We start from the raw sequence: 12,061 nt of genomic DNA, 5'->3' as shown, positions 1-12,061 counted from the left end.
AAATTTTTTTAACTCTCAACTCCGATGCTCTGCCCCTCTGGGTCCGTCGCAACTCCACTCCACAGTAACTAGGCCACGAATCCCCGGGGTAAATTTTTTATACTAACAGCTCCAATACCCCACCCCATCCAATTCTTGGATTATCTGGTCATTTATCACATTTATGACAATAACAACACTCAAGGGCTTTTCCCTCACTGCAAAATACCTTGGTATGTTCCAAGATCATGAAAGATACTATAGAAATGCAAATATTTCTTTCAATTCTTGATATATAATGGGCCGTAACTTCCCTCCAGCGGTTGTAAAGTGATGGCCCACTGGAATTACAAGAGTTTAAAGTGCACTGGCCTCTCTGCAAAGCTGCATTCAAACCTCCATTGGCTGAAGTTGCTTGGGACATACAGCAAAAGAATTACTGCAGGCCCCAATACAGTGGAACGCCGGCAGGCTCAGAGAGGACATGCCCTTTTTTTACTGCTGTGGCTGCCGAAAAGCCGGTTAGTTTAAAAGGCTCAGTGAAATTGGGTCCAGGGACAAGCTAAGTGTCTAGGTAAGTGGACAGGAAGTGGCTCATCGGGGCGAATGATGGAGGCTCGGGTAAGATGGGGGTGGGGGCCGAATCGGATGCAGGGGGAGTTGAATTCATGGGGAGGGGTCTGCTCAGGTTGCATTGGGAGAGGGGGAAGATTGTTGGGTGGGGTGGGAGGAAATGGGCCGGGGCTGGGCGGGCAGGGGAGTTTGGGTCATCTAGGGTCTGGGAATGTTTTGGATTGGGTTGAGTTGGGGGGAGGGCGCGGGTTGGGGGGTGGGGGGGGTTTGGTTGGATACGGGGCAGGGAGGGGTCAGGGTCCCATTGGAGGGGGTGGTCGGGAATACTCTGGGGGCGGTCTAGAGTGTGGGGGTTGTCCCGTGTGGGGCTGGGTCTAGGTGTTTTAATAGTTATGTGAAGTTCAAAGTAGTTTTATTTCTTGCTCTTTTGGAGTAACTGTTGGCGTAAAACTCTGAATCTAGTGAAAACTCCGAAAGCTAGTGATTCGAAACAAACCTATTGGTCTTTACCTGGTGTTGTCCTGGTGTAAAACCAGCACAATCATCCAAAGTTAGCAATTTAAATCAATTTTTTGCAAGGCTCCCAGTGCAGTGCAATTGTCCAGGGCATGTAACTCTTCTGGACAAATTCGGCGTAAACCCTTACCTGGGAACTTCCAAGTGGGATTCCTCAGCACATCATTGGGGTTACCCCCAAATCCAAAGCTCGGGAGCCAGAAAGTTACGAGCCAATGTATTATAAAATGTTCCCTTTTCTCTTAATTATACTAAAATTATTCTCTCTTGCAAAAGCAGTGGGACAGAAAATAATCCTAAAATAAACGGATATTAGAAAAAAATGTAGTGCTTTGCAAATATGTGCATGATCCACGCTCCTTAATGTACAGTTGATTTGTTTTCTACATGTTGATCCAAAACCAGCACTACTGTTAAATCACGATTTGTGATATTAATTGTCACCCCACACCCCACTCCCAAATACCTTCATCTACAGGAAAGTGGAGTTAAGGCCACAATCAGATCGGCCCTGATCTTATTGAATGGCGGACAGGCTGCAACGGTCAAATGGTCTACTCTTGTAAGTTCTTATGCCATAGAACGTAGAACATAGAACAGTACAGCGCAGAACAGGCCCTTCGGCCCTCAATGTTGTGCCGAGCTTTGTCCGAAACCAATGTAACAAGTAACATGCTACAAGTCCTTTGCCAATGCCTCTTTTGTGAAAGACATCTGGGGCTGGATTCTCCACAGTCCTGCGGCAAATTCACGTTTGGCATGGGGGCGAAGAATTGACGTTCCCAACTGGATCGCGCCTGGCGCCGCTCCGGTGATTCTCTGGGCCCCGGAGAATCGCTCGTCCGTGAATCACACCACGTGGCTGGGGGGCCGTTGCCAGAGGCCCTCCCAGCAATATTCCGATCCCGACCAGCCGATTTCCCAATGGCGTGGCCCGAACCACGTATGGCCGGTCGGGACTCTCACTGGGTGGCTGCGTCTCAGTCCGCGGCCGCCCTGGTGGGGGGCAGGGGCATCCAGCACCACAGGGGGCCTTGAGGGCAGCCGGGACTGCGATCAGGCGGATCGGATGAAGCGGTGCGGGTTGATTGAGGGGACCTTGTTTCTTCGTGATAGTCCACGGTCCGAGTCCGCCATGGCGCTCGGCACGGCTGCTGGAGGCCGCCGCCGTGCGCACGTGTGGATTCGGAACCGGAAGAGCGGGGGCCAATGCTGCGTGAAGCTCCCCGGTTCCCTGCTAGCTCCCTGCAGGTAAGTGAACCGCACTTTATTTTTTACAGGAAACTGGGGAGTGAAACGCCAGCATTTTCTGCTGGCGTGGGGACATAGCCCCATTATTGGAGAATCCATCCCCACATGTGCACAAGAGAAATCCAAGGCATAGATTTTGATTTTGGCTGACCACAGGGTGGGGCAACCAAGCCAATTGCTTAAGAAGTCACAATTAGTCCAACCAATTTTGAAGATCACAAAAAGGAAATGTGCTTTATTTGGTCAGACCTGATCTGGGGGACTGAGTTTAGGTTTGAGCTCTAATCCTCAGGAAAAATATTTTGGAACAGTTTTTAAAGTTTTATTTATGTGGCTTGTATGCCCTTAAAATTAGATAGCTGAGGAATGAACTGATTAAGATATTTATACGGGTAAAATGATTTGATTGGGCAGTTTCAGAGAAACCATTTCCTCTGGTGGGGGACATTATCTTAAAGTTAGAGATCAGCTAATTAGGAGTGAAATCAGGGAACCACCCAAAGAGTAGTGGAAATTTCAAACGCAGTCCACCAAAAGATTAGGATGCAATGTCATTTGAAACTTCCCAGACTGAGATTGATATGTTTTTGTTACCAAGGAATATGGATCAGAGTTGGCGAAATGGTATTGATCAACCACTATCTTAATTTTATGGCAAAATAGACTTGAATGACCTATCATTGTTTCTGTCTTCCTATCAGTAACCATACCTCTTTGAAGGCAGCATTTGCAACCAAATCTAAGTTGATTCTGTTGGTTAGAGGCATCTATGGGAACCTGATTTTTCCTGTACCTTGACAGAGAGGGCATCCATGACCTTTTCAGTACAACCATAGAACTCCAGTTGACTGAGGTATACACTGAGGTAAGACTAAGGAGGTTATGTTGCAATTGTATAAGGTGTTAGTGACGCCACACCTGGAGTATTGTGTTCAGTTTTGGTCTCCTTACTTGAGAAAGGATGTACTGGCACTGGAGGGTGTGCAGAGGAGATTCACTAGGTTAATCCCAGAGCTGAAGGGGTTGGATTATGAGGAGAGGTTGAGTAGACTGGGACTGTACTCGTTGGAATTTAGAAGGATGAGGGGGGATCTTATAGAAACATTTAAAATTATGAAGGGAATAGGTAGGATAGATGCGGGCAGGTTGTTTCCACTGGCGGGTGAAAGCAGAACTAGGGGACATAGCTTCAACATAAGGGGAAGTAGATTTAGGACTGAGTTTAGGAGGAACTTCTTCACCCAAAGGGTTGTGAATCTATGGAATTCCTTGCCCAGTGAAGCAGTTGAGGCTCCTTCATTACATGTTTTTAAGGTAAAGGTAGATAGCTTTTTGAAGAATAAAGGGATTAAGGGTTATGGTGTTCGAGCCGGAAAGTGGAGCTGAGTCCACAAAAGATCAACCATGATCTCATTGAATGGCGGAGCAGGCTCGAGGGGCCAGATGGCCTACTCCTGCTCCTAGTTCTTATTGTTCTTATATACATGTCCCCAACTAATGCCTGAAATGTGGCATAAAGATTTAGGGCAACAAATGCTTTCACAGCCACTGGCAAGGTATGACCAGCTGGAAGAGATGATTGTATGTCATCTTATAAGTGACTGAACTTTGGGCCCTGGTCTGCACACACTGCACTTCTGAAAACTGTAGGTAGGTCATTTGGGATCTCTGTGCAGGGCACGAGCCTGTGACCAGCTGAGTTCAAATCTATCTCCTTCCATAACGGCTGAACAATCTTTCCACCTTTCTCCAAACGAGAATATTTAGTTGTTATTTCCTGCTGATGTGCAATTTAGACTGGGGGAATTGTACATGAATTGCATCATCTATGACTACTTTATCCATTTTAATTAAAATACAATTTATCTACATTTCATAAACCTGTAGGTATAAACAATTCTATTGTTGTGCAGCGGTGAATGTCGTTCTATTTTAAGAATATTTAATTACGTCTTGAGGCAAAAAAACAAAGGAAGAAGGGGGAAAAAATACTTTATCAGGTCCATCTGCAAACAGATCTAATATTATTAAAATTATGATTTAACATTGATGCCTAAACCATTGTATTGAAAATCATTCAACTAATTTTACATTAAGTATATAATTTGCATATGTGTGAAGAGCATAAGTGGTACTATTTCAATATACATCCACTTTAGAAAGCTGTCACTCTCAAAATGAACCTGATATCATTTGCTTTGCAACAACTGAACATGAGGGATCTGGCATGCCTGTTGTGCAGACATTTATTTTCCCCTACTGCCTAGAAACTTGCCCGCTTGTTGAATGACCAGTATTCTACTTTCAGATGGATTGCCTGGACATTTATTCTTCTGCCTTGTAAGAAAATCCATGGTTAAATGCTCTGTGAAAATCAATATAGCCCGTCATTTATATTTGATATCTAAACATTTACCTACACTTTAATACATCTAGTCGTCTCAAAAGGTGAAATTTGGTTAAAGACTAGTTTATATTTATTCAAAGTAAAAGCTTGACAGAACACATTCTCATCATCCATTCATGGATCTTTATAAAACAGTCAGAAATGGTCTCGGCCTGTTTGGCAATAGAAGGACAGGTATAGCTATATTGCTTTACCTGAAACAGGTTTTCATAGTAGTAACTGTGACAGAGATAAAAACAAAACCATTAGAATAATTTTCCGTCTGATAGGATATTGTGTAATAACTGTGTTTCATCCGTGCATTAAGCTGTTATAACATCAGAGGGTGATTAAGCAGATGTCTAGCTTCTGGCAGCTGCAGACCTATGATCTGACATTCAGTTTATAGTCTGATGGAGAAAAGAATGAACTGTGCTTGTCTGGAAAACATAGCTAAATGGTTTTGTTTTGGTGTATTTTTAAACAGACTGGTTATATACATAGGCCTGATATAATTTTGAGCAAATATGCAGCCATTCAATTAATTGAAAAAAAGTAATTGAAATATTGCATAACTGCTTTTGATTTGATTATTTGAAAAAAATGATTTTTCAAATCACCTTTTGCTGTTAATATTTTGCTTCAATATCACATTTTATTATATTGTGTGCTGCGGTATTATGCATGAAGGCTATTTGCTATTTGAAGGTTTACAACCAGTACTGCCTAGAAATTAATTTTAGAACAGCATGGTTAGGCTATACCTAGAAAAGTACATGCTGTGTTACCTGCTTCAAAGCCTTATAATCACAGATACTTGCATCACACTCCAAACTATGAGTTACATTGATGAGGCATCAGTTGGTAGACTGTGCTGAAACTACAATTTCCAAAATGAAAGACTTCAAAGCAGTTTTGTGCATCACTGTGCCTTTCTGTTGGACTTAACTGATCCTGAATGTGAGTAAAGAAGGTTCGGCAGAAGAGGGACGAATTATAAAGTTCGGAAACAATTGCGCTAGGGGATGTGGTTTACATCTGATGCATTTTCTGTATCAGAAAGTGGGATTCGGCTATTGAGTTGGATGATCAGCCATGATCATAATGAATGGCAAAGTGGGCCTGAAGAACCGAATGGCTTCCCCCGCTCCTATTTTTTCTGTTTTTCTAATCTAAGTACATGGGCGGCTCCCTTGATGATCCTAAACCATGCAGACTTGAATAATCCCTGGTTCTTTTGGCTGAGTATGTGTTCAAGCTGTTCAAAATCATGAGAAATCTGGGTGGAGTGGATAGCGAGGAACTGTTTTCCTTAGAGGAGGGGTAGAAGGTCAGTGGACACTGATTTGACAATCGCATTTTAAAAACTTGTTCATGGGAGATTGCCTTCGCTGGCTAGGCCAGCATTTATTGACCACCCCTAACTGCCCTTGAAAAGGTGGTGGTGAGCTGCCTTCATGAGCCGTTGATAGGTACACACACTGTGTTGTTGGGGAGGTAGTTCCAGGATTTCTGACCCAGTGACAGTGAAGGAACAGTAAACTATTTCCAAGTCAAGATAGTGAGTGGCTTGGAGGAGAACTTGCAGGTGGTGGTGTCCCATGTGTCCGCTGACATTGTTCTTCTAGATGGTAGGGGTCATGAGTCTGGAAGGTGCTGTCGAAGGAGATTTGGTGAATTCCTGCTGTGCATCTTGTCGATGGTATTCACTGCTACCACTGTGCATCAGTCGTTGGGGGATGACATTTTGTGGATGTGGTGTCAATCAAGAGGGATGAATGGCGTTGAGCTTCTTTAAGAGTACCCAATTATTTTTTTCCAATTAAGGGGCAATTTAGTGTGGCCAATCCACCAAACCTGCACATCTTTGGGTTGTGGGGGCGAAACCCATGCAGACTCAGGGAGAATGTGCAAATTCCACACGGATAGTAACCCGGGATTCAACCCGGGTCCTCAACACCGTAGGCAGCAGTGCAAACCATCCTGCCGCCCGGTGTTGGCTTCTTGAGTGTTGTTGGATCTGCACTCATCTAGGCAAGTGGAGAGTATTCCATCACACTCCTGGCTTGTGCCTTGTACATGGTGGACTGGCTTTGGGGAGTCAGGAGGTGAGTTACCCACTGCAGGACTCGCATCTGACCTGCACTTGTAGCCGCAACATTTAAATGTCTAGTCCCGTTCAGTTTATAGTTAATGGTAATTCCTGAGTGTTTTGATCGGGGATATCAAGAGAGACTTTATTGTGCAACACGGTGTTTGGTTCTGAAGTGTACTGCCTGGGAATATGGTGGGGCTGCATTCAGATCATGGCTTTTGATTGCACCCACTACGGGACTGGAAATTCCTGCCAGAAGTCAATGGACTTATGACTGGTTCGTCACGGTTTCCAACCTGCCCGCCACGGACTGGACCAAAAAACCCTGACCACAGTCACTTCAAATTTCTTTACTATTTTGTATATCAAATTTTGATAAAGGAAAATGTCTGTGAAATGCCAAATGTTAATTACACCTAATCCATGTTCCCTTTATTATCGACAAACCTATGGAGCTCTCTTTGCTCCCTGGTGAAAATAAAATACATCTTTCACCCCAAAATTTTATTGTAAGTTCCCCACATGACAACAGTGGCTGTAATTTAAAAGAGCTTCGGGCGGGTTTCTCTGATCCGCCAGCCGCTTGTCTCCCGGTGGCGGGAGGCGCCATGTCGTTCTCTGGCGGCGGGATTGTCTGGTCCCGCCACTGTTAATAGAAATTCCTATTGAAGCCATTCCATGCCACCGGGAACCTGCGGCAGGTAGACCAAAGAATCCCACTGCCAGCAAATGGCTGGAGAATTCTGGCCTTTACATGCTTTGTATCATCCTGAGGTGGTGATCGGAGCTATAGAAATCCAAGTATTTCTGCTCTTTCTCCGTTTCAATGTCGCTCTTCAAGCTTCTTTACATTTTGAAAGATTGGCAATCCTTCAAGTTTTCCTTCCTTCCCTTTGTGAGAAGAGCGCAGTTGAGATTCGGAAGACAGCAGAGTGAAGATTGATACTGCACTTGTTTGCCCTCTGCCAGGCAATGCAGTGTATTATCAGCGCCAAGCAAATTTTTAAACATTGGGAAACCTTACCGTCATTTTGTGAACCTGGGTTCACGAGGTCATCATGTGATAAGATTAGACTGTTCTTGCAACTCATCAAATAAATTAAAAGAATTAGAGGTTTTAGACTCTAATTCAGATTATCCTGCCATTTTCCATATGACTATGCTGATTAAATCTCTGTATGTCTTAATCCTAGTGTTTGTTGGTGGAAATGCCCAGCCTATCCCGGAAACCAACATTGGCAGTCGGATGCTGCAAAGCATGGGCTGGCTTCCTGGCACCGGCCTCGGACCAGAAGGCAAAGGAATTTCTGAACCCATTCGAGCTATACGGCGACCAAAAGGGGTTGGACTTGGCTTTTGCTGACAGACAAATACTTGGCACAATGAAAACAACGAAACAACTCCACTCCTTGCTCAGAAGAGTGGGAAGTTATTGGTATATGTGGCCACAAAAAAGCATCTGTATTAAATGATCCTTAATTGTATTTTTGAATTCAGCACACATGCTTATTTCTGAGTAGGTGTCAATGTTGATTTACTGTGTTAATTGTTATGGAGGTTTCTAGATATTAGGAAATGAATTTAATTGCTGTACACTGATACACAAGACCAAAGGTCTTTGCAGGCAATAATTCCATTCCATCCAAAGTGTGGTGTCTGCAAGTTGGCAGAGGCTGCAGATATGAATTTATTGTGAAATATGGCAGTGGTATGACTCTTTCGGTCCCCATAACATGAATATATCTGAATGATTTGCAAGTTTGTCATTTTATTACCACTGGTCTATTGAAAAGATACTGAAATGGATGTTTTGAAAAATGATCAGGAACCCGGACCCTATGCAAACTGCCCAAGCAGTTCAAGTAGCTTCAGTGGTTTCTTAATATCTGGAAGCCTTCTTTTTCTTTTGTTTGTTGAAGTAAATGTATTTTAAATTCAACATTGCATTTCTTTAATGTCTTTATTTTCTTAATTTCTCTAATGATTAACAAGATTATGTACATTGTCTGGGAATGAAAGGGATTTATTAGCATGATAAACAAAATGTCCTTGAATAGATCCTGAAGTGCTGAGGAAGCTATATGCTGCACAACATTTACTGTACTCCAATTCCAGTTGATATCTAACACCAGCATCTCCACATCACCGTTGATATCTAGATTTCCTTTTTTTTATTGAGCATTCTGAATTGCTGCAACTTCTACATATCAAAAAGAAACCATGTATTACAGTGACCTACTTTGGTGAGGTCCTAGTTGCTCTGCCATATTGGACAGTGATCATTGTTGTGATTATCGTGAGCACTCATTTTAGTCTGTATAAAGAAAGCAGCCAGGCAGCTGATTACTGAACTTGACCGTATCTTGCGCTTTAATCAGTTTAATGTACTAAATTCTAGTAAATAGAATTGCTTTTAGATTTCTTCTCAGATTACATCAAGGTAACAGCCTTTTTAAAACCCTTACATAGTACAGTTTCTAACCAATTCCATGCATTTTAGAAATATAGACAATTTATTGGCTGCTCTCTCACTAATCAGATCACTTGATTTAGCTAATCTATCCATTAATTTCTACTGCAGTTTGTGAGAAATTACCTCATTTAATATCCCAAATGACATTAAATTAAAAAAACAAATTCTGTTTTATTAAACATAAAACAGAGTTGTAAATGTCTGATCCAGAGTAATATTTCTTTCATGGACTTTGTAGTACTATCTTGTCATTTTTGTTGTATTGCGGAGGCCATAGTACCAACACATATCTAAGTATAACAGCTAAGGTGCCCGCATATTTGCCTAAAAGGTACTCCAGATGTCACCCCAAAATGCATATTGTGCAGTCAGTCTATGATATACATTTTAACAGCCAGAAAAACATGCTGTAATTTATGTAATTTTTGTTGCGAGTCAAGTCAACAGCAGCTATATAAAATGTTGTGTAATGGTAAAAGGATTACAAAGGTAAGATCAATATACATTCTGAGCAGAAAGCAGTTTTAGAAAATATACAGTTAATTGCAGGTATTTCTGAGCTCATAAGTATAAATAGAAATTTACAAGGGGATTGAGATTTTCTTAATACAGTAGTTAATTTAAGTGGAAATTAATTTTCTTAATTTGTCAAGTAAATGTTAGTTTAAGCTCAGTTGAAAGAGCTACTCTGGAAAGGACTGAGGATTTTGTTTCAACTTTCAGTCATTTTTCTATTTTATCCCTGGGCTAGTTTAGTTCATTTGGAAGTGTTGCCTTTTTTTTTAAATTCTGCCAACTTGTATCTAAATTGCACTATTCTGTTGGTGGTTTGATACTTTTATTAGTCCAAGTATATTGAAATCCTATATGGACCAGGAAGTGAAATGCCAATGTTTCCTCCCTTAGAATACACAGTTATGGCCTGAAAGATGACTTTTATTACCTTACATTCCACAGATTGCTGACGTAAGAACAGAGCAGGCCCATCTGTGTCAAATACCTTAATTGGACAACTCTGCTTCATGGCATATCTTAAAAAAAAAACAGAGCTACTGGGTCATCTGGCTGAACATGCAATATGAATGATAAAAGATAACCTGCCCTCTATTATAAATGAGCCCAATTATAAGCATATTGTTATTACTTCAGAGGTAGTCATTTTGCATTCTATGAGAAGTAATGGAGTAAATCACAAGCAATTCTAATGCACAGGAATGACATAACATTGTGACATGGTGTACAGTAGGTCTGAATTGACAAAAACAGCTTAAAACCAATATATGCAAACAGCACTCTGCTAATAACTATAATGTGGAAGGACGATTGGGGTAATTTGTTCATAACAGTATAGTTATCTGTTGTTTAACTATTTTTCTTTTTATTTAAGCGCTAAAGCATGTTATGAATGAGAAAGCAACTGGTCAAATTTCCAGCTTATCTGATATCCAAACTCAGAAGCAAGTCCCATTTTGTTAGCAACATCATATTGAAGAGAAAGCTTGTAATCATGCAGTTTGGAGTTTATTGTTTAGTCTGGCAATTCAATAGTGGCTTTTAACAGTCAGAATCAGGCAGTTCCAGGTATTTTCTTTCTAATAATGGGAAATCCTTCACATTGTGCATGTGTTCCAGGGTCCAATTACAATTTAAAATCAGATGGGATGCAAGATGATTAATCTTTATACTTTATGTATTTTTTTCTTTTCTTTAGTTTTAGTGTGCATCCGGTGAAATGTCTCATGTGATCAAATTAATCACGATATCTAAATCCTCAAATTTCTACTTTATAGCAATACCATGTTCACTTAACACTGTTAAGAATCAGTATTATTTCTCTGCACGAGCAATGAGAGAATGCAACTGTTCTTCGACTGAACTATTTACCCAATAGTTTAAAAGTGTACAAATAATCTTTGAGATGAAATAAACCTTTTCTGGCATTTTGCAACAGGTAAATAAATGAATATCCCACCTCCCATTTGTGTGTTATTCCCATTTTTAAATTAGTATTCACATTATTTGTATTCATTGTTTCCAATAGGTTGTGCGAGGGGTTTCTTTGGGCAATTGGCTAAACCGGAGCAAAATGTGGAGAGAGTCAAATGCAATTTACATCTCGTGTGAATCGACTTTCCTTTGGGTGGGAATTTCTGGCTGTTCTCGCAAGCGGAATCTTCCGGTCCTGCTGACAGCAACCTTCCCACCGTGGGTTCCCTGGCAGCGAAGGATGTGAACAACGGGAAACCCCGTTGACAGTGGTGGGACTGGAAGATCCCGTCACCAGCTAATGGCAGGCCGCCTCTACCGTAGCATAACATGCTGCAGGGGAGCGGAAAATGCTGTCTGTTATCTTTTGTTCTACTTCTAATGTAATCACACTGGAAGCTATCCCTATACACCAAACAGTCCCCTGGATCAAATTAATCATGAGAGCAAATTTCCATTAATTACGTCAATTTGCAGGGCTATGAAGAATCTTAAAATTAAATTGGGCTGAATTTGACATTCCCCCGGCGGGCTTGTTTCCTGCATGGGGGGACGTAAAATAGGACTGGTGCCCAGCGCCACCTTTGTGTACAAGATTATGAGGGGCATGAATAGGGCAGATAGGGAACAGCTGTTCCCCTTAGTTGAAGGGCCGGTTACGAAGGGATACGAGTTCAAGATGAGGAGCGGGAGGTACAGGAGGGTTTGAGGAAAGACATTTTTACCCAGAGGGCGGTGGTCTGGAATGCGCAGCCTGGGAGGGTGGTAGAGGCCAGTTGCTTCACATCCTTTAAAAAGTACC

General features: G+C 41.9%; 1 protein-coding gene across 2 annotated transcripts in view; it reads left to right on the top strand.

The window, feature by feature from the left end:
- LOC119973540 (G patch domain-containing protein 2-like) overlaps window positions 1–11,251 on the top strand; it is a 321,685-nt gene extending 310,434 nt beyond the window's left edge. For both annotated transcript variants that reach the window (XM_038811829.1, XM_038811837.1), the window contains exon 8: window positions 7,994–11,251. In XM_038811829.1, the coding sequence (XP_038667757.1) occupies window positions 7,994–8,163 (170 nt within the window). In that variant the 3' untranslated portion in view covers window positions 8,164–11,251. The remainder of the gene's footprint in view (window positions 1–7,993) is intronic.
- Window positions 11,252–12,061: the final 810 nt, after the last annotated feature.

The sequence above is a fragment of the Scyliorhinus canicula genome, chromosome 1 (genome assembly GCF_902713615.1).
Source record: "Scyliorhinus canicula chromosome 1, sScyCan1.1, whole genome shotgun sequence".
Taxonomy (NCBI): Eukaryota; Metazoa; Chordata; class Chondrichthyes; order Carcharhiniformes; family Scyliorhinidae; genus Scyliorhinus; species Scyliorhinus canicula.
The sequence above is the reverse complement of the archived record's forward strand: the minus strand, read 5'-3'. Positions and strand labels throughout refer to the sequence as shown.